The sequence below is a fragment of the Halichondria panicea genome, chromosome 1 (genome assembly GCF_963675165.1).
Source record: "Halichondria panicea chromosome 1, odHalPani1.1, whole genome shotgun sequence".
Lineage (NCBI taxonomy): Eukaryota > Metazoa > Porifera > Demospongiae > Suberitida > Halichondriidae > Halichondria > Halichondria panicea.
Window position 1 is genome coordinate 5,406,480 of NC_087377.1, and position 25,835 is coordinate 5,432,314.

The following is a 25,835-nucleotide window of genomic DNA, read 5'->3' on the forward strand; positions in this document are numbered from 1 at the left end:
TTTTAGGGGACTACCCTAAGACCCCCTTGCAGGCACTTTAATATGTGTGCACATGCGTATCAGCTCCCCTTCTAAACTTTTTCCATGCTCTCTAAGTGATAACTCTCTTCCTACGCCACTGCTGTCACTGCTGTCAATAATTATGTTCACATTTCAAATTGCTAGTTATTTTTTCTGTGTGATATGAGATAGACCAAGTACACACCTCAGCTCTGGTACATCATTCTCCATATCACATTTGTGGAGTAGGCCTTATTACTGCAACCCTGTATATAGCTAGATCTATAGTTGTTGTGTTAGTACACTGGCCAATTTTTATTTGGTAAGAAACCACTCAAGGCTAGCCTGCATGTAGTCCATGTACATTGTGGGTTTACATTGTGGTTTACCCATTTGTGTGTGTGTGTTGCAAAGGTGCTTAATGGTATCCCTTCTGGTGAGAGAGGTATTTGCTTTACAACACCTGTTTACCAGAAGCCTAACTGGTCCCACATTGTATAGGCAGCAGTAAAGGTCAAATTCATTGCCAGTGCTGCCGCTGCCACCCACTTTTGACCCTAAAGCAATTCATTGTCAGCATTAGCCTTGCATGAATAAATCCTTTGGTCCAGGCCACTTACAAAAAGAACGGTCACCCATGATTGATTCTGTTATTGCCAGTGCTGCCACCCACTTTTAACCCTAAAGCAATTCATTGTCAGCATAAGCCCTGCATGAATAAAGCCTTTGGTCCAGGCCACTTACAAAAAGAACCGTCATCCATGATTGATTCTGTTATCGTAATTCAGTCATGGCTGATGCCCGTGCACGTCCGGTGCATGTGACATAGGAACTTGACCAGTCATTAAATCACAGTTAGCCTATATTTGTGTGCATTGCAACAGTTGGGCTTCTGGTAAACACTGTTGGCTGATAAGTGCATGTATATAGGAATTCTGGTCAATGCAAGTATTTGGAATCAAGGCTATACACTACTAGACGGGCGTCACCGTCCTCCTTCAAGGAGCCAAGCCTATCTACAGTTTGTTCTGGCCTGTTACGCAATAGCATTATGAATCTCAAAAATCATTTATGGGTCTCATTATTTTTAAGTGTGTGCTAACCAATAGCGATGAATATCACTTGTGTTGGCCACGCCTCTCAGTCAATCTAGCGTGTGCAAAATTCACACGTAAGTGGCTGTGATCAAATACTGCAATCTGATTGGAGCCGGTGAAATTCCACCGGCAGAACAAAACTGTAGATAAGCTTGGGTCCCGTCCTCCTTCCGTATACAACGGTCGAGGGCGGCGACGCCCGTCTAATACACTACATCCATACTAGTTACGAGTATCTATAATTATCGTATCTCCTGCAACAATCTTTACCGATTCTTTACACAGCAAACGTCTGGGTTGCTAACCAAGATAATGGTCACTCATTTACTGTCTCAGAGTATATATAGCCTGTTTTTAGGAGACCTTCAGTCAAACATGTGCATAGCATATGACTGTGTTGAAAAGTAATTTTCCAGTAAGTCAATTATTATTAACCACTATCAAAACGTGGGTGAGGCTGCACTTTTAGAATTGTGTGGGCGGGGTTGTGCATGCATGTTGCCTACAAAAGATTGCACAAACAGTGCAAGTTACAGTGCAAGCACCAATTAGCATTTTGCAGGCTCTAGACTACTACGTACTTAACATTTTGAAGATGAACTATAGCTGAATATAGGATCAGGAAAATGTGAGACATTTGGATGCAATAGCATGAAGTGCATAATGTCGTTCAGAATAATAGCATAATTATACGTTTAGCCATGAACTATACATGGATCAAGTGCTGTGTTTATCCATTCCTTCATTCGTCCTATATAGAAAGTGATGTCTCATGCACTCACACTCGAAGATTTGATTCAGGAAACTAAAGTAACAGACGCTCAACTGGGACTGAAATGTACTGTAGAACACTTAATTGAGACAATGTAGACAATGTTGGTATAGCGGCTATGACATGTGTACATTATGAAACATGTTACCGTATAGAGGGTAATTTTCGTGTGGCAAAATATTCGTGGGTTTTCGTGGTTGAAGGTCTGACCACGAATATTTTACCCACGAATGAAGTGACCTTGCCTACCTTTACCTGCAGTGCAAGCTCCAACCACCAAAATATTACCCACGAAATGTCTCAATATTGCTAAACCACGAATATTTTGTCCTCCAAAAATTACCCGCTATACAGTAGTCAAAGTTCAATTTATGGTTCATGGTATTTGCATTTTTATTTAGGATGCCGTTATGTAAAACTTAATGAAAATAATGATCTTTACCAAAAATTGACATTCTTAGACACCATAAATTATGCTAAAATATTATTCTGAGCATAATGTATCAGGGCCTCTTTGAATTGTTGTTTTGGCATCGTTGTACTGAAACTCCACGCACTCTAGCTGCTCTTAGTGGGCCTCTTTAATTAATCTCAGTATGATTGTACGAGACAAGCGCGTGTCCTTTCATCAGTAAAAATTTTTTGTTGAGTTAAGGTTGTCTAATTGAACACATTCTCTGCCTCTTTTGTAGTGTAGTGTGTTTAAATCAGTGAACCTTGACGTGTCTCCAATGAAGCAATGCAACCGAACGAGTACGAAGGACCTACACCTTTCTCTGGCGGCATGGTTGCATGTGTAATACGCTATACTCGCAAGTAGCCTGAAGGGTGATCACAGAAGGCAAAGAGGTGACTCCTAACCTTTTAAGCACTTATAAATCATATCTTGTAGGAACTTCCTGAACGTGCAGTCTAACTATTATTTAACAGGTGATGAGAGGCATTTGTGTTATTTATACCGGGGTTACCCCAGTATAATAATTTATTATAATTATAGCCTCCTTCAAAAAACACCCCTCACAATGCAGTCACACTGTTCTGAATCCCCTAACCTAATTTGGTATTTCTAATTCACTGAGACTTATATACGTCTCACTCTCTCATGCAGTCATACTTTTGATCTGAAAGTCTATACTGCTTATATATTATAGCTATGCACACAATTCTTAATCATCACAACATGGTTAGAGTTTCAATTTCCTGCCTCCATGGGTATTTGTGTAGGTGTGTGCATTATAGGTATTGAATATCAGGAATCAGAAACAGGTGGCTGCACAGTAACAATGAATAAGGTCAAACATGGTGAATAAAGGAATGCAGGTACTGTTTACAGTATATCAAGTTACAATTGCAATTATACACACTAGCATTTACCACCCTATTTTTTGGGCTAACTGTTGCAAATCAAGGAAACACTGTAAGTATTGCATGGATATAGCAAGTAACCTATAGATCTGTGTGAAAACTACCTAGCTACCTCTGACAAAAGTGATCTAGCTACAAGCCAAATCAGTATAATTTTTATGTGAGGCATGTTACCTACATAATAAGTAACATTTGTAGCTTGCAGAACTGCATTTGACAATCTTGGTCTATCTGTGCAGCTACAGTTTAAATAAGACACAGACAAACTTCTTGTGCATTGTATAGGCATCATTATAGATCTATAACTATTGCTTATAAGCATTATGTGTATTGTTCTTACAAGAAGATCATAGCCATAATCTTATATCCCCCTTTCTGTTCCAGTTTACTAGAAGTGATGTCTAATCTCTCAGTCAAAGATTTGAAGACAGAAACAGGAGTAACAGACTATCAATTGAAACAAAAATGTCAGGACGAACACTTAAGAAAAATTTCACTATATGTCGGAGGAAAACGCCATAATCGCCATGATTTGGTCACTAAATTTGGCTTGCTCCCTGCTCTCATAACTGGGATTCAAAATGATCCCTCATTGTCGTTTGCCCAACAAACACAGAAAATGTTCACGTGTTGGAGAGATAATAACATGAATGCTACTTACTTGGAGTTTGTGCAAGTTTGCCTTGAGCTTGGCAATGGGGACCTGGCAAGTAAAATGTGTGAAATCTGTATATATATAATTATACATAATATAATGCTGTGCATGGTCTCAATAACGTCTGCTAAACCTTTGCACTAATTGTGGTAATAATGTTTCTTTGGATATAGAGGGTGTCAAAGATCTACCATTTCCTGAAGCGACAACACCAGGTATAATTAAATTGTGGGATTTTAACATTATAAAGCTGAAACACGCTTTTTTAATCGTACAGGTACCGAAGTCAAAGAGATTCCACCAGCAAGCACTCTGCCAAAGGTACACCTGTCAATGCATGTGGTATAGTGAGTGAGGTGTCATAGCATTGGTAATTATAGTGCAGCCACCTTCCTAGCTGATATTCAATGCTGAATGTAGCATTGGTAGTATTATGTTGGAACCACCCACATACCAGTATAGAGCATGCATATTCACGCTCTGTTATATGACAGTATAATTATTGATAGCATGTTTATTATGGCAACCACATTTAGGTATAGGTATACACAGATCTCTATTTTCATATTCTATACTCTGGTGATAAACTAATCGATATGCAGACAGAGGGGATGCAGATGTTTTGCACCACTGACGATGAAAAACTGGAGCAGGTTGACCCAGCTGATGCCTCCAACATCCCAACAGATGCTCAGGGTGGCTTGTTGTGGGATGTGAAGCAAGTTCCAGAGCTGAAAGTTCATTTTTTGAACCCTGAAATTCTCACGAAAAATAATTGGACATGTGGGCATAGCCATGATCAACTGACAGCCAACAATGTGCTTGACTGGGCCACTATCTGGAATAACCGTGCTGAAAGCTACCCACTGATTGCTGATGAGCTAGCAACAAAAGAAAACGCTCATATCCGTGTGGAATTTACCAGTGACAGTGAGTATGTTCATGCAGTCTCTATACACACTGTAGTAGCCCTCTGATTTATAGCACAATGTGAGTTAACCACCACACTTCAAACCTCATAAAAGTTTAAAGTTTCTAGTATTTTGGTATAACACGAAAGAGGCATGAACAATGCATGCATGCATTTTACAGAGAAAGTGATATCATGGTCAAAGGTTGGAACCGCAGCCACCTGGCAAACTGACAAGAAGAAACCAACGATGGTGCTGAACTTGTATGGCATGGCAAAAGCTGAACAGAGAAGCATGGTGACTCATGAGTTTGGCCATGTTCTGGGACTGGATCACGAGCATCAGCGATCCGATTTCTGGGATGTGCTGGAATCAAAAGATGAGGAGGAAGGATATCGATTTATTATTGGGAAAAGGCAAATGAAGAGTGGAGATGGTGGGCGTTGCCAGCGAGCTTGTGATGCAGTGTTCAGAGCTAAGCTGAAGGAGCCATCCGAAAGAAAAGAATCCTGTTACGATTCTGACAGTATTATGCACTATTGGTGAGTTGTATACCATCACTATGATGATTAGTGTGATGCTATTGCAACCACAAGTACACTTCTTTGGATTCCTGCATGGTTAATACAGAAATTAGGTTACAGCTGTGCAATGTGCAACAGCTGTCATAAAAACTCAAATCCAACATCTATAATTGCCCAAACTTTTATTTCCTAAGGACTTATTAACCCGAGGCGTGCCACAGGCTGCGGTTTATAGTAGTCGGTCAATCTGTCTGTCTGTCTGTCTGTCGTTCCATGTATTCTGAGTCTATACTCACCTACGCGATAGCACTAGCATGGATAGCACTAGCATGGATAGAGCGTCAACACCAAGAGGTAGTAGTTTCAGATTTTGAATTTTGATGTTAAAGCTTCGTGTCGAATAAAAGCTCAGAAGCTAAAAGGCTCGAACCAGCACGTATTCATGCAGTTGTGTACATGGTTTCACAATAAAAGGAGCTATAGCTAGTGCAGCGCAATGGAGTAAGAATAGTTAAAAGGTTGGGGGGCCACTTGGGTGCATGGTGCTTTGCACCACCCAAGCAAGTGGGATTGCTCCTGGCGCGGAGCACCAGAAATTTGAGACCGGAAGCCACACCCCTCATTATGACATCATAATTAGCTGCGGCCTAGCTACAAGCTCTGAACAAGAACTCAAGTGTATATAATAATTATTTGTACTCTCAAAACCCACACACACTGAAGTTTGTATAATAATGCCGTATACAAGAATTGCGTTCAAAATAAAACATGTTACAAGAGTATCATCATTCAGAAACATCCAAAAAAGCAATCCTTATACCACACTTACGTCACCACAAATTGATCTCATTGGTCAACAGCTGTAGGATATATAGAATATTAGCATACAGCCCCAGGCATGCACAGTTTTCAAGTTGTTTTTTAGTTTTTTCATTTGTTCAAGAAAGTAAGCAAAGATAAAAGAGCCATGCTTGACGGTACTAAGACTCAAAGCGACGGCAGAAACACGGAAGGTGCTCTCCAACAAGATGGCTAAGCTTCCATGGGTCCATGGGCGCGGTTTAGATACCAAGAAGAGCTTGCAACTCCAGTAAGGGACGTCGAATGGTCAACGCTTGGACCAAGGAAGCTCTTGAACATCTGTAGGAGTCAACATGTTGCTCAACTAGCTCTTTGACGGCTGCAAAATCCGGCATAGTCTTGTTCTTTTTTGCAGTCTGCATCGTGATTGAATTGTTGCTAGGGGGAGGTCCTTTTATAGTGCTGCGGTCACGTGGTATAAGTCAGATATGCCACACCTACTCGGAGGATATGCACCCTATATATCCTCCGCTACCGTGGTTACATACGCCTCGGAGTAACCACGGTAGCGGAGGATATATGGGTGCATATCCTCCTCTTAGGTGTGGTATATCCTATACTTCTTTTACAAATTCATGCTTTCTCCTTGTCAATTGGTTAATTAGAACACCTATCCAACTCAGGAATTAGGGTGGGCCCATTTAATGTTAGGGGGGGCATTGGCCCCCTGGCCCCCCTGTTCCTACTCCACTGCCAGTGTCTAGTGCAGTGTAGTGAAAATCGATGTTTACTATACATGCATGCATGGTTTAAATTGCAACTTGAGTGGATGGTGTAAATTGCTACTTTTCAATTGTAATTATTATATAGGTTTGACAAAAACTGGTTGTTGCCGGAGTATCAGGAAAGTGCAAATGTGGCTAAGGTTAGGAACGAGCGGGAGAGGAAGGTGCTATTGGGAGTTCATAAACGTGACTACCACAATGGGAATCTGGCAGAAAAACCATCCAAGCTGGACTATGAGACATTAAATAGGGCATATGAAATACCAAGGTTTGATAATAATTATTGCTCAGCAAATGCAATGATACCAAATACGACAAAATTGATAATTCACATTTATTTTAACTTGCCGAGTGAGGGGACTTAAATTCTATGCAATTTTGATAAATGTCAGTGTCAGGGCCACAATGTTCCATAATTTATAGGCCAATTCTCGCCTCTCAAAAATTGGGAACTGTTGTCCTCGTGTTCTTGTGAAAACAAAACACAAAGCTTGCTCACTGCATTTAATTAACATCATTAAATTTTTAATTGCTTACGATTGCATGAGTACGGTAACATTTGTAGTGATCTATAGTTCAAAGTACACGTAATTCATTGTGTAGAAAAGGCTGCAGTGAAATGGTCACATTTTGACTTCTCGTTAAATGTGCTTCTTGTATATGTAGTGGGCTACCTCCACCAGATGCTGCTACTGCTCCTCCAACCACTTCCCAGGTCAGAGGTCAGAATAGCTATGTGATCTATCAAAACATTGTAATGTTTGGCTAAAGTGACTTTTTGTGGTGTGTTGTGACTCGGTTTTATAATGATTTCATCAATTTTTTTGCCTGCCACCCTGGTCTGTTTTTGGAGATTAAAAGTCTGTGAAACATAATGGTGTGGCCTTATGATCATGCACTGCATGGGTGATATACAAAGGAATTGGGTATTATTGATAGTGTTTACTTTACTATACCCACTATCAGAGGAGGTACGACACGGTCACATGACCAGCTAAAAGGATTATGAATCTCATTTAACTTGTGCATGAATATCATTCAAGACTGTGTACTTTGATAGTGGATTTGGTTTGGCGTGTATCTTTCAAAGAAATACACTTGACGTTTCTAAGATCAGGATGGTTGATTGCTGGGCTTATACTGATGTGAAATAGCTTTTCAACCAGTTTCAACCACCACTTAGATTTTGAGATATTATTGTTTTTAGTGTAATTCTGTTTTAATAAGTATTCTGTGCCTGTATTCAGGATAGGATCACTGCCAACATCTGAGCCTTGGTTCTTACAACAAATCTAATCTCTACTTGTAAAAGTCTAGCTACATTTACTACATTACTTTGTCTTTCTTGCCTGCCTTCAATCAAGAAATAGCAGCCACGTGAGCTTAACCGCATGTCATACCTCCTCTGACCCACTATTAGACCTCTATCACATGGCATTGCATGGGCTTCAACTCTAGATCTGGTGATACACATTCTATTTACATGCGTGCATGCCATTGTGTGCAGAAAGAGGAAATACCGATGTTTTGTACCACTGACGATGAGAAATTGGAGCAGGTTGACCCCGCTGATGCCTCCAACATCCCAACAGATGCTCAAGGTGGGGTAGCACGACGCCACTTGCTATGGGATGTGGAGCAAGTTCCAGAGCTGAAGATACATTTCTTGAATGACGAAATTCTTGAGGACGAGCACTGGAAATGTGGGCATGCGGGTCCCTTAACAGTCGACACTATCCTGGCTTGGGCTGCTGTCTGGAATAGCCATGCTGACAACTACCCACAGATTGCTGAGGGACTAGCAACAGAGGAAAAAGCCCATATCCGTGTGGAATTTCGAAGTACATGTATGTTCCGTTTCTATGTACACTGTATTGTAGCTCTTGGTTCTATAGCTCATTGAATTTCAGCTCAATGTATTATACTTAGTCATGTATGTGCTTTAAGTGTTTATTGTTACAGGGAAAGGGATCTCGTGGTCAAAGGTTGGAACCGCAGCCACCTGGCAAACTGACAAGAAGAAACCAACGATGGTGCTCAACTTGTATGGCATGGCAAAAGCTGACCAGAGAAGCATGGTGATTCATGAGTTTGGCCATGCTCTAGGACTGGATCATGAGCATCAGCGATCTGATTTTTGGGATGTGCTGGAATCAAAAGATGAGGAAGAAGACTATCGATTTATTATTGGGAAAAGGCGAATGAGGAGTGGAGATGATGGGCGTTGCCAGCGAGCTTGTGATGCAGTGTTCAGAGCTAAGCTGAAGGAGCCATCCGGAAGAAAAGAATCCTGTTACGATTCTGACAGTATTATGCACTATTGGTGAGTTGTATACCATCACTATGATGATTAATGTAATGCAGTGCTTACGCAACCACAAGTACACTTTTTTGGATTCCTGCATGGTTAATACAGAAATTAGGTTACAGCTGTGCAATGTGCAACAGCTGTCACAAAAACCCACGTCCAACATCTGTAATTGACTAAACTTTTATCTCCTAAGGACTTATTAACCCGAGGCTAGGCCTGTGCCAAATATTATTCATTCGCACCTATTCAACTTCATCAGCCTATTATTCAAATTGATGACACCTATAAATTATATAGCACGGGATTTCAGCAGCGAAATATCAAACTTTAGCAAAAAAAATTTGGTTTCAATTGATTGGACTAACAATAATTATTAGATTTACTGCCATGTAAAATGTGGGCGTGTTCTGAGCTACTGCGCATGTGCAACTCAATAAACTATTTTCACAGTGCCTATTTATTTATTCAAATTGAAAAAAAGGCTGCCTATTAAATGTATTAAAAAAAATTATTCCGGACTATTTGGCACAGGCCTAGCCGCGGCTTATAGATCTCTTTCACTAAGTGTTCCACTATCTCCCTGCATGGTGATACATTCTTGTATTACCTGAGCCCGGCTGATTGTATCAGTTGCGATATTCTCCGGTTGTCTTCAAGGAAAGCTCCTCTCTCTAGTGTAAGTTGCTCTACTTGCTAAAACTAGTAGTCGGTCAGTCTGTCTGTCTGTCTGTCTGTCGTTCTATGTATTCTGAGTCTACTCACCTATGGTAGTTTTTAATTTGGCAGATTTTGAATTTTGATGTTAAGCTTCATATCAAATAAAAGCGAGCAGAAGCTAAAAAGCTCGAACCAGCACGTATACAGGCGGCTTTGTCTCGAGACTGTAGACTCACTAAACTCAAATGAACGCCGAGGGTTTGCACTTCAGTTGTATACATGGTTTCACAGTAAAAGGATCTGGTGCAGTGTAGTGAAAATCGATGTTCACTATACATGCATGCATGGTTTAAATTGCAACTTGAGTGGATGGTGTAAATTGCTACTTTTCAATTGTAATTATTATATAGGTTTGACAAAAACTGGTTGTTGCCGAAGTATCGGATGAGTGCAAATGTGGCTAAGGTTAGAAATGAGCGAGAGAGGAAGGTGCTATTGGGAGTTCATAAACGTGACTACCACAATGGGAATCTGGCAGAAAATCCATCCAAGCTGGACTATGAGACATTGAATAGGGACTACTATGAAATACCAAGGTTTGATAATTATTATTATGCCTCGGTGCGCATGCGCAAGCGAGATATACGGTAGTGTGTTTGTGTGTCTGTGTAGATTGCTACAGCTGTTCAAGGATGAATCAAGTGCAAGTAAGAGTTTCTATGGGCTTCTAGTCATGTTTACTTGGATTTTAATCCGTGGATTTGCAAAATAATACTTTGTTCTCAAGTTATGCCTACTTGGAATGCCATTGCAGCCTTTTCAGAAGAGCACGTAGCCAAACTTTTTTTATTACCGAGTGTTACTACTCTACTTAGTAGTTAGCTCTGCACTAGAACGCTAGCTATTGGTAGCTGCAAGAGTGAGGAAGAGAGCTGCAAGGCTCTGCTGATGGCAACCATTAATTTTAGACTTGAACTTTTGGCATCGATCGTTTTTAACAAGAATCATAGTCGATCATTACCTACTCTTCGAGTTGCCTGTAGCAAATTGCAATGTTCATCATGACTGTGTATAAAAGCTATTAGTAGTTTTATGTATGTAGCTTTGGCATCTCCACCGAGGCATCAGCGCCCATGGTGCTTTCATTTTAACTATTATTATTTTGCATGCTCTTCATATTTTTTCTAGTTTAATAGTATAGTTATGTTAAAAGTTTCAGTTTGCATGCAGCAAAATAATTATTGCAAAAATTTAGTTATAAAACCTATTTAATAGTAGCTTTATGTTATAGCTTTGGCATCTCCACCGAGGCATCAGCACCTGCGGTGCTTTCATTATACTCAGCATTTGAATCTAATGCAGTGATATCAATACAATAATTCACATTTTTTTTTACTTGCCGAGTGAGCGGACTTAAATTCTACAATTTTGTTATAATTGTTATGTTCCAACCATAATTTATAGGCCAATTCTCGCCTCTCATAAATTGGAACTATACGTCAATGTAATGGGAACTCTTGTCCTCGTGTTCTTGTGACAAAGCTAATGTTACCATACTCATGTAATCCTAAGCAGTTAAAATGAGACTAGCTTAATTAAATGCAGTGAGCAAGCTATATAGCAATGAATTATGTGTACTTTGAACTATAGATCATAACATTTGTAGTGATCTATAGTTCAAAGTACACATAATTCATTGTGTAGAAAAGGCTGCAGTGAAATGGTCACATTTTGAATATAATTATTTCTCGTTAATGTGCTTCTTGCATTTGTAGTCGGCTACCCCCACCTGATGCTGCTGCTGCTCCTCCAACCACTGCCCAGTACACAAAGCCCGAAGGTGACCATAATTATAGTAACCATAATTACACATCACAAATTAATTATAATTAAAATATCATTTCTGACACAATGCTCTTTTTTGCTTCTACTCTGCGCACTTAAGGCCCGGGTCCAGATTTCAACACCAAAATTTACACTATGTTCATACTGCTGTATTATTTGCAACATACAGTGTATGCTGCATCAAAATGATCCAAAATGAAGCTCAATGTTTTCTTTTTCCAAAAAACTAATTAGCTTAATTCAATTATGCTAATTAGTCCAATAAATGGTGATGACGTCATGCCACTTTCAGAAAGAGAAGTGCAAATACGGCGTTGAAGATGCCAAGATCAAGCTTCAAAAACAAGGCTAGATGAACATCTCATAGCTAGGTACTAGTATCCTTGATGGGAAGAGTAGGAGTTATTGTATTCTTGAGATACACAAAATAGCCTACCTCTAGGGTGGCTGTCAGAGCTAAAGAAGCTAGCATAGCTAAGAAAGTTTTGGACATTTTTACTTCCCATCAAGGAAACATAATCATAACAACATACTCTATCTTTTGAGGGCCTAAACAGCTACTTTAAGTCCGCCGTATTTGTTGCCAAAGATAATCTATAATAGTCCTAGCAGCTAGCTAAGCAAATACCGAGGGGTCCGCAACGGGCCAAAATTCTGTACGAGATTCTGGAATCTTAAAGATTCCAACGAGATTCCGAGATTCCATTCAAGATTCCAAGATTCCTGAGATTCCATTAGAAGATTTCAAGATTCCATTCAAGATTCCAAGATATCTAGAAGATTTCAAGATTCCATTCAAGATTCCAAGATTTCTAGAAGATTCCAAGATTCCAGAAAGATTCCTACAAGACTTTTGGCTAGTCCTGGGCGTGGCCTTTCAGAAGGTTGTGGCCACGCCCTGATCTAGTCGATCGCCGCCGCCCTCCTTCTGGGCAAAGGTAGAGGGCGGCGGCGCCCAACTTGCCCTGATCCACAAAGCTAGATCATGTACTATTTATTCTAGATCCATAGCCATAGGCAGGCTAGACTATAGACATCTAGTATGAGCACTTATTATTATAAAGTATATGAATTGATGAACATAAAATAATTATAAAGACTATACTTGTTGACTATAAAGTCATTGATTCTAACTACTTTATTGACACTTGGTTGCAATACCATAATCCCTTTTTACTTTGGCGGCGTTGATGCATCTACCAATCTTCACATCCGTCACAGCCTACCATTCCTTGGCCATCATCTGCACATCGACAGTAGCAATAGACAGGGATTTTCAAAGTGCGTGCAGGTCCTGGTCTTTTTGTTCGGAAGACAGTAAAGAGATCCATTGTTTTTGTAGTGAAACACTTGTACAAGTGGTCCCTCATTTGCTGCTGGTCGTAAACGAGGGAACATGGATCTAGTCCATGTGCAATGCTGGTACAATATGTAGCTGCAAACAGTGCACAGTCATTTGGTTTGGGAGAGCTTTGTCCCTCGCTTTGTCCATCCTGTGATGCATAATTACAATTTTTCATGTACACTGGTACACTGGTATACTGCAGGTCAGACTCACCGGCACCATAAGCTCACTACCATTAAGATGAGAAGGGGAGCCTTGTCCCTCGCTTCGTCCATCCTGTGATGCATATACAAACTTTCATGACAACAATTATTACGCTGGTACTGCATACCACCATAAGCTCACTCTCATTAAGAGTGGACAGTTTGGACTTGGAACCTTGTCCCTCGCTTCGTCCGTCCTGTGATGCATAGATCTATATATAATTATGCAACTTTCAACTATAAATTATTACGCTGGTACTGCATCAGACTCACTCAACCATAAGCTCACTCTCGGCATTAAGAGTGGGCAGTTTGGAGCTGATTTTGGGAGAGCTTTGTCATCACTTTGCTGTTCAGCCTGCATGTATACAACTATAATTATTATTATTATTATGCTGGTTAAACTCACCTTAATCTCTTTAGGAATCGTCTATAATCTGCACACAGAGCTGCTATGAGTATGATTCTCATAGAGCTAGAGAGAGAGATGTAAATAGCAGCTGAGCCTGCAACCGCAACTGCGACCGTAGCCTCGATAATCGGCCTGGTCTCGAGGCTACTGCAACCTCAATAATAATCTACGGCGAAGTATACAGATTATTTATATACGTTTACGGGTATCTCATTAACATTCCACAAGATTCCAGAGATTTCAAGAGATTCCAAGAGAAATCAGAGATTCCAAGGGATTCCAGAGATTCCACAAGATTCCAGAGATTCCACAAGATTTCAAGATTCCAAGTGAGATTTCAAGATTTCAGTTGAGATTCCAAAAATTTTGTACGAGATTCCTGGCCGTTGCGGACCCCTCGGCAAATACATTGACCTTATGACGTCACATGCAATGAATAACATTAATCAACATTATGAATCTCATTAACACTACATGATCTACATGATCTACATAAATGTTGGCAATGAATAAAATTAATCTTATCAGTGCCTGACCCAGGCCTTAACTGCGCAGAGTATATAGTCCAGCCAACTAAACCCAAAAGTGAAGAATACTATACACCCACTGGGCTGCCACTAGGTACACAATCACAATATCATAGTCTGAATAATTATGAAAATTTATTTCCAAAATTTGCGTTGGTCCTTTATTCAAGTAATAGAGGGCACAATGCTGTTTTTGCTTATTTTTTTATCTTTACAGTTCAGACTGAAGCGACTGCAGCACAGCTGAGTCAACAGTGTTCTAATGACGCTCTCATCCAGTTGTCTACCGAGATTGCTGACTATAATGGTTTCAAAGTCAAGCTGGGCCTCAGTGATGCTGAAATTAACGCTATTGATCAGTCACCGGTCACAATTAATGGGAGATTTTATGCTGCTCTGAAAAAGTGGAAAAGTAAAGGCATGTTTGATAGGACAGCCACATATGGTCGATTAATGGAAATTGCTAAGAAAAAGGGAGACGCATTTGCATTTCAGAGGATTCAAAGCACCTGTACCAAGTATGCAAGTAAGTAGAATAGTTCACACTCAGACATTAGAGAGAGCTTGAACTTTGTTGCTGTATTATACGCCACTGAGAGGGTATAATTATACAAGACATGCAGCGGACAGTTATAGCTATTATAATTATTTGAATGCATATTTTTTCTAGTTAGTAGAGACTATCTATATAATAATAGCACTATAACGTTATAAATGGATCCTGTGTACTCCAGCTCATTTCCAACGAAGTGGGTGTGGCTTAGAGCAGCAATCAATTATTGTATAGCATGCAGAATAGCAGATGTAGACTTTTGAAGCTGAAGAGCACTGCAAGATGATTTCTGCTATCTCTTGTTATACTACAATCATGTAGTGTATGTATGTCACAATTGTTGATCATTATAGTCATTAATCAACCCCATGACCAGAAAAGCTACACTGATTGTGCTTTTAAAAAAACACAGTTGACCTTTTTTTGTTTCTTTCAATTGCCTCCCCTTTCCAAGAGTCCTGGATCCGCCCCTGAAGACGGTGGTGGCCCCATGGCAAATAGCAGTGATGATGATTTCACAGACCTGCATACGGAAGAAGAGGATTACTCACCACAACCAGATCCCCCCTAGGTTTACTTTGAAAGCATTATGAACAAAATTAGTATAAAGAGCAAAAAGTAGTTTATAACTTTTAATATTATGCGACACCCTCGATATTTTTCAATTTTCTTTTATGTGTCGCCTTAAATCGAACAAGTACAGTATTGAAGATGCCAATCAAGATTCAAAAACAAGACATCTCATAGCTAGGTACTAGTATCCTTGATGGGGTTATTGTACATAGAGATACACAACATAGCCTACCTCAAGGGTGGCTGTCAGAGCTAAAGAAGCTAGGACGTTTTGAACATTTGCGACTGCGTAGAGCTATAGGATCTGTATATATGATTATATGCAAACCAGAGATATCATTCCACCATGCACCTTGTTAATTGTGAATTAGGAAGAGATACAAAGATTAGATGTTATAGGCATGCATTTGTGCCTATAATGACTTAGTATAATTATTTAACACTATTATTGCAGGGTCACCATTTGTTTTTTTGATTCAACCCAAAGACGTTTACTGTAAACCTGGAGATAAAGCTGAATTTACAGTATCGACATCACCATCATCTACACATACATGGTATTTTAACGATCAAGCAATATCTCTTCCTGATGAACAAAATTTACTCCCTGAATATGAAGGACAAAAATCTGAACGGCTCCTGATATTAAAAGTCATTCCTAAGCATAAAGGAGTTTATTCGTGTATTGCTGAAGATGAATATGGTACTCGGATCACCTCAAAACGTGTAGTACTCATTGCAGGTACTTGTCGCCTACTTATTTTTTACCTTTATGATAATAATAAAATTATTATTCTAACCATGCTCATTGTAGTCATAGTGCACATGTGTGATACTGATTTTTACGCACAGAGGGAGAGAAGATTGAAAAGCAAGAATTACAATTCATAGGGAAAATTCTGGAAAATTCTGCTATTGACTTTGGAAAAGATGGAATTAAGACAGTGGACCTACTCAATGGCGAAGGTGATGTCACTTACGAAGAAATGGAGTTTGTAATGAAAACAAATCAGAAGACTCAATTGTTGTCAATAAACCTAAAGCAGGAAATCACATCAAGTAAGAATTATTATCTCAGTGATCAGTGTTATCTGATGTACCCACCGTATTCATTGTGTTGTATACACAGGACAGAAAGAGGAGCAACTCTATGATGAAGCCATAAAGTTTAAAGGGAAGGTCTCCCTTACGTACACCAAAATCCTTGCCCTGGGTCCAGGTCAGGTTGGAAAGTCTACTTTTATTAACAGATTGTTGGGGAAAATGGAAGGGAACATCCAAAAATCTCCTCCAGAAACACAGCCTCAATCGAGTACAGGTATTTCGGAGGTGACAGAAGCTTGTATACAGTGTTCAACAATAACTGGTGCTGTAACTACTAATAGTACAACTGGTGCTGTAAACGGTAAAAAATGGTGTGTTGTCAAAGACGAGCTGTGCGATCAACTTAGTGGTTTAATGTCACTAATAGTGAATAAGCCATCTCAGGGCCTAAAGCACAAACTGCATGGAATCCCAAAAACAATCATAACTAACAAGGTTGAAGTTATAGAAAAAGAATCAGTGGTTGATGCTTTTCCATTGCAAGAGGAAGAGAAACATACATTACTCAATGAATACAATCATTCTGTGGAGGCACTGCCAGTTTCTAGATCTAGTTCTACTCCAGAGTCAAGACACGATTCATTAATTCCCCAGGATTCAGATATTGACAAAACGATTATGGATTTCCAAGAACTAAAAGAGGAATGGAGTCATAGACTAGATAGCATGGATTTTGAAATGCTATTTACTGTAGCTGATGTAGGTGGACAACCAGCATTTCTAGAAATGCTACCGTCCTTAACTATAGGACCAGCTCTATACCTTGTGTTTATGAAACTTAAACAAGATCTAAATTTTAGAAGCAAGGTGCAGTTTAAATGCAAGGACTCGCGTACCAAACATTTCGAGAATTACTCGTACACTTCAGAAGAAGTCATTTTTGCAGCACTTTCAAGCATAGCTTGCTTTGGGCACTCAGATGAGCAAGTGGAAAAATATGTTAAGCCAGCATCAGATGAGAAAAAGCGAACAGATTCTGTAGCGTTACTTGTGGGAACTTTTCTTGATGAGATTCAAAATGATCTACAACTAAGTCTTGACAAGATTAATGGACAGCTTGAGGAACGGCTTAAAAACACAGCATTTTTTGAAGAAGGCCTTGTCCATCGTATAAAATTGTCAAAAGATGACAGCTTATTAGTGAACAATTTAAGTGCCGAAGAAGGTGAAATAGAAAAGCACAGAGACCTTTTAGAAAAGATACTCAAAAAGAACTTTCGAGAATATGAAATCCCAGCACAATGGTTAATGCTCAGTATTTGTCTTAAGCTTCTTGCTAGAAATCAAAACAAGTATCATATTTCCTTTGATGATTGCGTCAAATTGGGGAAGCATTTTGATATGGACGAAAACATGGTGAGTGTTGCCTTGCAATTTCTACACAAATACATTGGGCTTATAATGTATTTTCCTCATCACGAAAACCTTAAGAAAATTGTAATATGTAATCCACAATTAGTTTTTTCAACCATCAGTGAACTAATCTTTAACATTTACGATAACAACAAGAATCAAGTCAGCGAAGCTAAGTGTGACCACTTTGTGCAAACTGGTTGCTTTTCACCTAAAGATATCAAGCTAGAAACCGTGACTCAAGAAAATAATAAACTCCTTTCTATTGAAACTTTAGTTGATCTGTTAGTGTACCTTCACATTGCTGCTAAAGTGCCCCTATCTTCTGATAAAGAGATTCTGGAGTACTTTCTGCCAGCTGTTCTTCAAACTGCTGAAACAGATATGGTTCAAAGGAGGGAAGAAGATAGAAATGAGGAATTGCTTCCCGAACCAATCTGCATTCGATTCAAAACGGGATATCTACCTTTAGGCTTTGTATGTGCATTGAGTGCAAATCTTATTGCTGAGAATAAATTTGATCTACTCATTGGTGAAAGCAAATGTTACAAGAATAGGATTCTATTTCGATTCGATGGTAAATTCGATATCACTGTGATTTCTTGTCCTAGGTATTGCGAGTTTCGTGTTTTGAGGCACTCACCAGGCAACACTGAATTTTGGAGTAAGGATTGTTGTCCTCTAATTAAGGAAATTGTATGTACAGCTGCGAATAAGGTTATCCAATCTATGCAACGTGGTTTGCGTTCGATAGGTATAAATTCTGAAATGTATAAACTAGCTTTCCATTGTCCAAGAGGAGTACACTCTAAGGCAGAATTTGGACAGGAATCTCTCGCTATATTCTGCCATTGTGACCAAGACACGCATGTTCCTAAGGCTAAATGCACCCATCCAGACTGTAAAACTACTATTGATCCACTGACCCCTGGAATGAGTGTTTGGTTCGGTAAGGTAAGTCATGCACCATCAGTAGTAGTGTTATTATAATTATGTGTTATGTTTTACAGCCTCCAAGTATTTCGCTGAAAGTTGAAAAACAACCTGCTCGAAAAGGAAATGTCGTAACCATAAGTGCAGATGGAGTACGACCACTAACGTATGAATGGTTTTTAGGGAAGAAAAAGCTTTGTGATAACCAGGACTATGATGGTTACACAACAGATAGGCTTGTGATTAAGAATGACCGTTTTTTAACTGAAGGTGTATTAAAGTGCAAAGTGAAAGACAAGTCTGATTGTGTTGTTGAATCTGATGAGCTTGGTAAGCATGCATTATGTCTTGTATGTGGTAATCCTTCCTGTTTTGAACAGATCTCTTTGAAGAGGAGCTCAGAAATACTTGGGAGTTGCAAGAAGAAGAGATCGGCAAACTAAGGGGTATAATTAACAGTATAATTATTGCTGGTGAAAAACCTTCGCAAATGACCCAAATCAACAGAAAATTTGACTCTTGTGTATCTAACTATTGCATTCTGGCAAGGATCGTGTGCCATATATCATAGATAAATAGAGCATGCATAGATTATATGCATGGTCATACATACCATAATAGGTTTTTTGTTCAAAGGTAGCATAATTATGCTCGCAAAACATGTAATCATTATGGTTATTGTTGTACAGATAATGGATTTAAAAGTGTTAGAACTTTGCAACGTGCCCAGCTGGACAAGCTAAACTTTTTGAACATGGCCGAAAAGATAAGGATGGAACCACTCTTTGCTTCTGTTCAGAAAAGTAATGCTGCGATTTCTGGTAAGTAAATTTTGTTTTGTCTTGTGACTGCATACCTGTAGTAATGGTGACCCGTTTTTGACACATAATTATGCATGTTTGCATTATTATGTTATAGTTATAATACGGGCATGAGGGATGTATGGAATATATTGTACTGAAGCACGAGGGCGTAAACTAGTTTATATCGCGAGGGCATAGCAACATAACACTGTCTTAGTAACACAATATAAACTGCACAAAAAGATGACAAAGACAACTCTAGACACAGCTCCATCTCTTCTCTCTTCTATAGACGCCAGTATATGCAGCGTATAAGATTGGCACGACCGACAAATGGCTTGATACAAAATTGTTGCAGTTCCAACGCTGAAACCACTGCAAAACAGCCCCACCCCATTACTACTGCTGCGAAGAAATAGCCCCACCCTTCTACTCAGTGTAGCTGCTGCTTGAACAGCCCCTCCACGGTGGTCTATGCCCTTGGCCTCACATGCAACCAAGCCAAAGAAGCTCGCCTCTACACTGCTGCAAACAGCTCAAGCCCCTAGCAAAAAGAGCCGCTTCTAATGCTATGGTGAAACAGAATTGACATGCGTCACGAGGTTGAGGAAGGTCTAGGAATCTTCCACAAAATGAACCTTTGACAATCTTTAAACCTGCATGGTTGCAAAGAAGAAACTCCAGCAGTGGAGAAAATTCCTACATAGCTGGACTTACTTTGATACTTGTTATTTCTCGTGATATAATATTTAATTTGCTAATGCCAGAGGGGCGTTTTGTGGTTAGTGCATGCATTATGACTTTGCTGTTAGTGCATGCATTATGACTTTCAGCAGTGCATTATGCTACATAATTATTGCACTTCGCAACAACGTAGCAACGGGATATAAACTTTTATATTTATCAGTGTAAAAATGTTACCCAGTTTGTCGTATAATTGTACATTGCCAGGCTATAAGGATGTGCTTATAATTAATAATAACTATAATACCGTATAATGTATCTTCAGACACTTCTATAATTATGAAAGCACCGATGCCTTGGCACCAAACATGAAGCTATACTACATTGGTGCAAAAAGTAATCGACGACCATATTAAAATAATTGCTAAAAAAGATACCACGAAATTTAAAAATTAATGTCAGCATGAAACAGCTAAGTATAAGTGCAGCTTTGCAGCTCTTTTGCAGCCCCAATATACAGCTATTAGCGTTATAGTGCAGAACTATAATTATACTTACTAGAGTAGCAACATGCACTCCCTGCATGCATGGACAAATTTTCCAACATACTGTTCTGAAAAGGCTGCAATGGCATTGGAAGTATAAGCAAACCTAGCTATAATTATCATTAATATACAACTCTAGAACCATGAATTAAATTTCGCCTATAGAGACTCTTACATTGATCCTTGAGCAGCTGTAACATGCACTCTACACAGACACACACAAACACGTACCGTATACCTCGCTTGCGCACACTGAGGCATAATTATTCCGGACACTTTTTCTGCAAAATGTTCGTTGTTCTAAATATGCCTCGGTGCATGCGCACGCAAGCGAGGTATACGGTACAGTGTGTTTGTGTGTGTGTTTTCTCTCAGCTCAAAGATCGATGAAGTGCAAGTCTAAAGAGTTTCTATAGGCTTCTAGTCATGTTTTCTATGATTTGCAAAATACTGCTTCGTTCTTGAGTTATTGATTTGCTTACTTGCAGCCTTTTCAGAAGAGCTAGTGCGTAGCAAATTAAACTTGTCCACTTAGTATAGTTATATGCTCTGCACTAGAATGCTAGCTATTGGTATAGCTGCAGAGTGAGAAGAGAGCTGCAAGACTCTTTGTAAGTTTGGCATTGATTGTTTTAACAACAATCATGGTCGATCATTTCCTATATACTCTTTGAGTTTCCCTGTGGTTACAGATAATTATATAGGCAGCAAACTTTTAACGAGAACCCTGGCGTGGCCCGACCTTCAGTTAGAAAGGAGCTCGGGTTTCAAGCTTAGATTTGTTCTGCTGCATTTATATATGATATGATACTACTTGAGATGGGAGCGTCTTACTACACGGATTCTGTATCGTCTAGCTATGTACAAATCATGCCATATATGTATGTGCTAAGTTATAACATTGCTCAATGATATTCACATAAACGCGTTATATCAGCCGCACATGTATAGAGCACTTAGTACATTGCAAACAAATATAAATGTATAGTTAAGACGATAGTGAATCCGCAATTGATACTGCATATATAGTAAGACGCTCCATCCCCTCATCTACTCCTGTTATTAAACATGTATAAATGTATACATCATAAGGAGGGCCTGCCCTTTTAATAACCTCTCCCCCCCCCCCCCCCCTCCTAATTTACAGCAGTACATAACGTCGAAACGGCTGCTACTGCGAGTTCTCCACATAGCGATCAATCTGGTGCACAGCCAGAATGTGAGTATAATAGCAACCGTAATTATAATTGTTATTATCTCTAAGTGTGCCATAGAAATAGGTGATTCATAATTATACAGGTCATATAACCTCACACCGTTGCAAAAGACCTTTTACATCAGATGAAGAAGTTGAAATCCCTCCAAAGCGTCGGATTAAGGATATCGGTGTGTTTTATTATGCCTCAGTGCATGTGTGTTTGTGTGTCTGTGGAGATTGCTATAATGAGTAAGAGCTTCAATCATAATTATATAGATAGAACAGAAGAGGAAACGACCGGGCCTGCCTGTGTAAACGGTTGAAACACTCCACGGCCAGTGGCTTATCCAGCTAGGGGCTCAGGGTGCTCAAGCACCCCCCTATAGGCTAAAAATTATTACTGTAACTTAATTACTGTTTATCTGGGAGCTATTCATAAACGGTGAGCGGCACTAGCTATTCAGAATGAAAGCATAGGAGGTCCGACATGCGTGCACGAATCACTATAAGTTCAGTGCATTTGGCCTGCATGGACGTTATCACGTGACCACAATGACATCAATGCACTGAACTTGTAGTGATTCATGCACACATGTTGGACCTCCTCTGGATTGAAAGCTAAAGCTTTGCACGTCTAATCCAGAGGAGGAATGCCAGTGTAAAAGGTCACTAATTAAAACACCACGTGGCCCTATGTTTTACATGTAAAACTGAGTTTACCCTCGCGCCCCTGAGTTTAAACACCATCAATAGCTTGATCCTCTTTATAATCACAACAGAAATCGGTTGAGCTATCGCGCCCCAGAGGAATCAGCTTGAGAGAGGAGATCCAGGATTTAATTGCAACCTTTGACCTTTTATTGCATTCTTCAAAACCACAAGATATGGAAATTAGCCTTCCGTGGCTAGGGTGATGTACTGGCTTGCTGCACTGGATAGATCTAGGTATAGTAAGCTTTCCAAGCAGGCAAATAAAGAACAGAAGCGCTAAGCTGCTATATGCAGCAAAGGTCAAGAACCCAAAACAAATCCTTCATTAAACGTGATCCTATTGACCCTGGCGTTCCTCCTCTGCGTCTAATCAGACACTGGCGTCTAATGATCGATTGAGACCACACCTTAAAAACGTTGCATGCGCAGGAAAATAGGGCGTGGCTTCAGGTGCCTGAGTGTATAAAATTTGTGCGCGCGCTCTCAGCTACTGCATTTCCCAGAAACGCCATGCACTGCTCCACGATATGATGTAGTGATCGCGAATATATATTTAACGGTTTCTAGCTCTTCTATCCACTAGCGATCACTCAGGGGCTGGGAGGTACTGTAGAGAAGTAAGTTTATACTACTGACTATAGCTCTAAGTCCGTTATTAACCTGAGGATTATCTGAAACATAGCCTGTTTGCTTTGTGTGTTTGTGGAAAAGGGTCGATACAATAGAAAGCTAGAATTGTGTCTGGTTTGTCTCTGTTAGCTGACTCAAACTCTGGGATCCTACTCCAGGAGCCATACTTCTCTGCATGAGACTCTAGGCTTCTTTGCTGTGATCCTGTCCACAGTGCATATATCTATCTATGTACGTACCACTAAAAGTAAAACCCTGTTCTTAAATGTTTCGCATCATGCCTCCAGTTAGATGGGCGTGGCCCGCCTCCAAAAGGCCACGCCCATCTAGCCTCCAGTCTGGTTTAGCTCCTGGGTTGCTGTGCTATAGACAGTTACATGCAGTTAAGTCATACGTACATGATATTCATCACTACATGCACTGCATTATATCACTCTTCTGGTTTCTTAATAATCATGTCAAGTTTTTATACTTGATCATAAGTAATCATGATTTAATGACTGCAGGTGCACAAAATGCCTCAGGAAGGCCAACAGAAAGTAGTGAGAAGGGAAAGAGTGAACCTAAACCTGTTACCAGGACTGAGGAGACAACACAATCTGGTCGAAAACGCGGAAGAGACCCACCTGCTAGCAACCCAAAGAGACCAAAAGTGATACGGCCAGGAAAGATCGAAGGTGATCAAGTTCTCATGAAGATTGGCCGCAAGCTTGGAGTCAAGTGGATGGATGTTGGTGTGGAATTAGGAATGAAGTACGAGGACCTCAAAAACACAATCAAAGATGACCACAACATAGAACACCACCTCAAACCAATGGATATGTTTCAAAAGTGGAAAAGTAAAGCTGGTGACTCTTTCACGTATGCAACACTGGCCTCAGCACTGGAAGAAGTTGGCCTCGATACATGCGCACAAACACACTGTTATATGAATAATGATATATAGATATAGGACCAATTTATTTTTAACACTTCATACATTCATTAATTACATGATACGTAGCTATATGTAATATTTACACTATTTCTATAGCTGAAAGCATTTGCAAGTAGCCATTCAAAACTGTTCTAAAATCGGTAGTCTCTAAAATATTGTCTCTAAGTGGAGCGAGATGATTGGACTATGGTAGACTAGGAGAATCTTGGGTGTTACCATCATTGTTTTTGGTCACTCTTCTTTTCTAGAATGTCTCTGCATGTACAGGCAGCTGCTTCCCTAATTGTAGCACAATTGCTTTTGGCCTCAGGGTTACTTACTTAGTAGTTCTTTTTTCATAGTACAGTATCTGTATGAGCAAAAGCAAGAGTTCAAAAGGTATAGAAGTGTTATAATTGTGATTATTGTTGGGTGAGAATGAGCCGGTTCAATTCTTGGGCTACTGGCAGCACGTCTTGCACCCCTAATGCACATAATTATTGAGGAACATAGTAGGGAGAAAGAGAGCCTGCATCGTAACCAACTCATGGTTGTGTTGGTCGTGTTATACGGAGAGTAGTGATGCCGTAGCATGTGATAGCAGCATTGCCCAGAGTGGCAGAACAATGTAGGTACAAGAGCTGCATGCATGTGCTCCACTTCTCTTACTCTCATATGCTCTTTTATTTCTTGACATTTTCGTGCTTTCTATATATACGTGTGCACATAGTGAAGACATTCAAAAAGCCGTTCGCATCGATGTAGCGCCATGTTGTTATGGCAGAGGCACCAGAGGATGGTTCACCAGTAAATGCATGGGTTTTAAGTCGGGTTCGATTGAGACATTGTGGCACAATTCTGACATCAGTTGAGCGGACACATCGCGGATTGAGGGAATCCGCCTTTTGGGCATGACACAACATGTCTACGGCGTCGATCCCTAAATGCACTTTTGTGGAGTGTAAAGCCAAACTTCTCTATTGGCAGAGAAGAACCAGCTGTAATTATTCATTTCACACCTGTTATGCTAAAGTTATTCCGAGCATAATTGATCAGAGCCTACCAATGACCAATGGTAATTATTATGCTTGTCATTATTATTTTTTTGATGGTGTAATCATGATCAGACTGATGCGTTCAGTAAAGTACATTTATCTGGAAACTGTTACAGTATCCTTGTTTTATCATAATTATAGGTACGTGTTTCGTATGTAGATAATAATAGATGGGAATTATAAAACATACATGACTGTATAAAAATATACGTCATCAGTGTTATTCAAGTTCGTTCCTCTTTTGGTATCAGTATTGATATAGTTTTTTAGTCGGATTCCTTTTTGTTTTCAGTACATAATGAATGCATAAGAGAAACTTCTATCAGGAGCAGTAGGAAGTTCAAGAAGAGAAGCCAGGACCGAAATAATTATATTATTATGAACTTCAAACGTTATTTCCTTTTTTTGAGTGTTTAATTTTTGAGAGAAAAGCCTCGAAAGGCTGCCAGTTTTTCTTGTGCTGAAATCGATCCAAGCCGCTCATGGCCTCGAGGCTGTAGCACATGCAAGAGCACTGACTTGTAATTGTACCACCATAGATTTACTGTATCAATACCACCCTTGAAA

General features: G+C 39.7%; 2 protein-coding genes and 1 long non-coding RNA gene across 5 annotated transcripts in view; 2 read left to right on the forward strand and 1 right to left on the reverse strand.

Annotated features, from left to right (window-relative positions):
* The window catches only part of LOC135334204 (uncharacterized), a gene marked incomplete in the record, with an annotated part of 688,739 nt that extends 664,390 nt beyond the window's left edge, over nucleotides 1-24,349 (forward strand). Inside the window, 10 exon segments of the mRNA XM_064529306.1 lie at nucleotides 14,428-14,736; nucleotides 15,791-16,078; nucleotides 16,189-16,395; nucleotides 16,466-18,747; nucleotides 18,804-19,056; nucleotides 19,107-19,172; nucleotides 19,416-19,547; nucleotides 21,906-21,977; nucleotides 22,058-22,144; nucleotides 23,804-24,349. Of these exon segments, the coding sequence (XP_064385376.1) occupies nucleotides 14,428-14,736; nucleotides 15,791-16,078; nucleotides 16,189-16,395; nucleotides 16,466-18,747; nucleotides 18,804-19,056; nucleotides 19,107-19,172; nucleotides 19,416-19,547; nucleotides 21,906-21,977; nucleotides 22,058-22,144; nucleotides 23,804-24,243 (4,136 nt within the window).
* Nucleotides 1,520-10,430, forward strand: LOC135335861 (uncharacterized). Of its 3 annotated transcripts, none has more exons than XM_064531483.1 (12): nucleotides 3,135-3,286; nucleotides 3,619-3,951; nucleotides 4,063-4,104; nucleotides 4,167-4,210; nucleotides 4,492-4,819; nucleotides 4,982-5,342; nucleotides 6,996-7,178; nucleotides 7,577-7,625; nucleotides 8,418-8,757; nucleotides 8,873-9,233; nucleotides 9,753-9,897; nucleotides 10,289-10,430. In XM_064531483.1, the coding sequence occupies exons 5-11, from the start codon at nucleotides 4,501-4,503 to the stop codon at nucleotides 9,769-9,771; spliced, it is 1,632 nt and encodes a 543-aa protein (XP_064387553.1). In that variant the 5' UTR covers nucleotides 3,135-3,286; nucleotides 3,619-3,951; nucleotides 4,063-4,104; nucleotides 4,167-4,210; nucleotides 4,492-4,500; the 3' UTR covers nucleotides 9,772-9,897; nucleotides 10,289-10,430. The 3 variants fall into 3 exon arrangements, 2 of the variants coding, with proteins under 2 accessions (XP_064387553.1, XP_064387561.1); XM_064531491.1 differs by lacking the exon at nucleotides 10,289-10,430 and adding an exon at nucleotides 10,008-10,258; XR_010394647.1 differs by lacking the exons at nucleotides 4,063-4,104; nucleotides 4,167-4,210; nucleotides 4,492-4,819; ... (5 more) ...; nucleotides 9,753-9,897; nucleotides 10,289-10,430 and adding exons at nucleotides 1,520-1,725; nucleotides 1,857-2,718 and having other exon boundaries at nucleotides 3,094-3,286; nucleotides 3,619-3,983.
* On the reverse strand, nucleotides 12,805-14,359 carry LOC135337623 (uncharacterized). Its single transcript, XR_010395203.1, has 3 exons — nucleotides 13,681-14,359; nucleotides 13,282-13,629; nucleotides 12,805-13,216 (listed from the first exon to the last, which is right to left on the reverse strand). It is a non-coding gene; the product is annotated as an uncharacterized LOC135337623 (long non-coding RNA).
* Nucleotides 24,350-25,835: the final 1,486 nt, after the last annotated feature.

What these genes read in the sequence shown, in the direction of transcription:
- LOC135335861 (XM_064531483.1), top strand. Translation starts at nt 4,501, where the DNA reads ATGCAGATGTTTTGCACCACTGACGATGAAAAACTGGAGCAGGTTGAC. An exon ending in GACAGTATTATGCACTATTG is followed by an intron (nt 5,343 to 6,995) that starts GTGAGTTGTATA and finishes ATTATTATATAG; the next exon opens with GTTTGACAAAAACTGGTTGT. An exon ending in TGTGGAATTTCGAAGTACAT is followed by an intron (nt 8,758 to 8,872) that starts GTATGTTCCGTT and finishes TTATTGTTACAG; the next exon opens with GGAAAGGGATCTCGTGGTCA.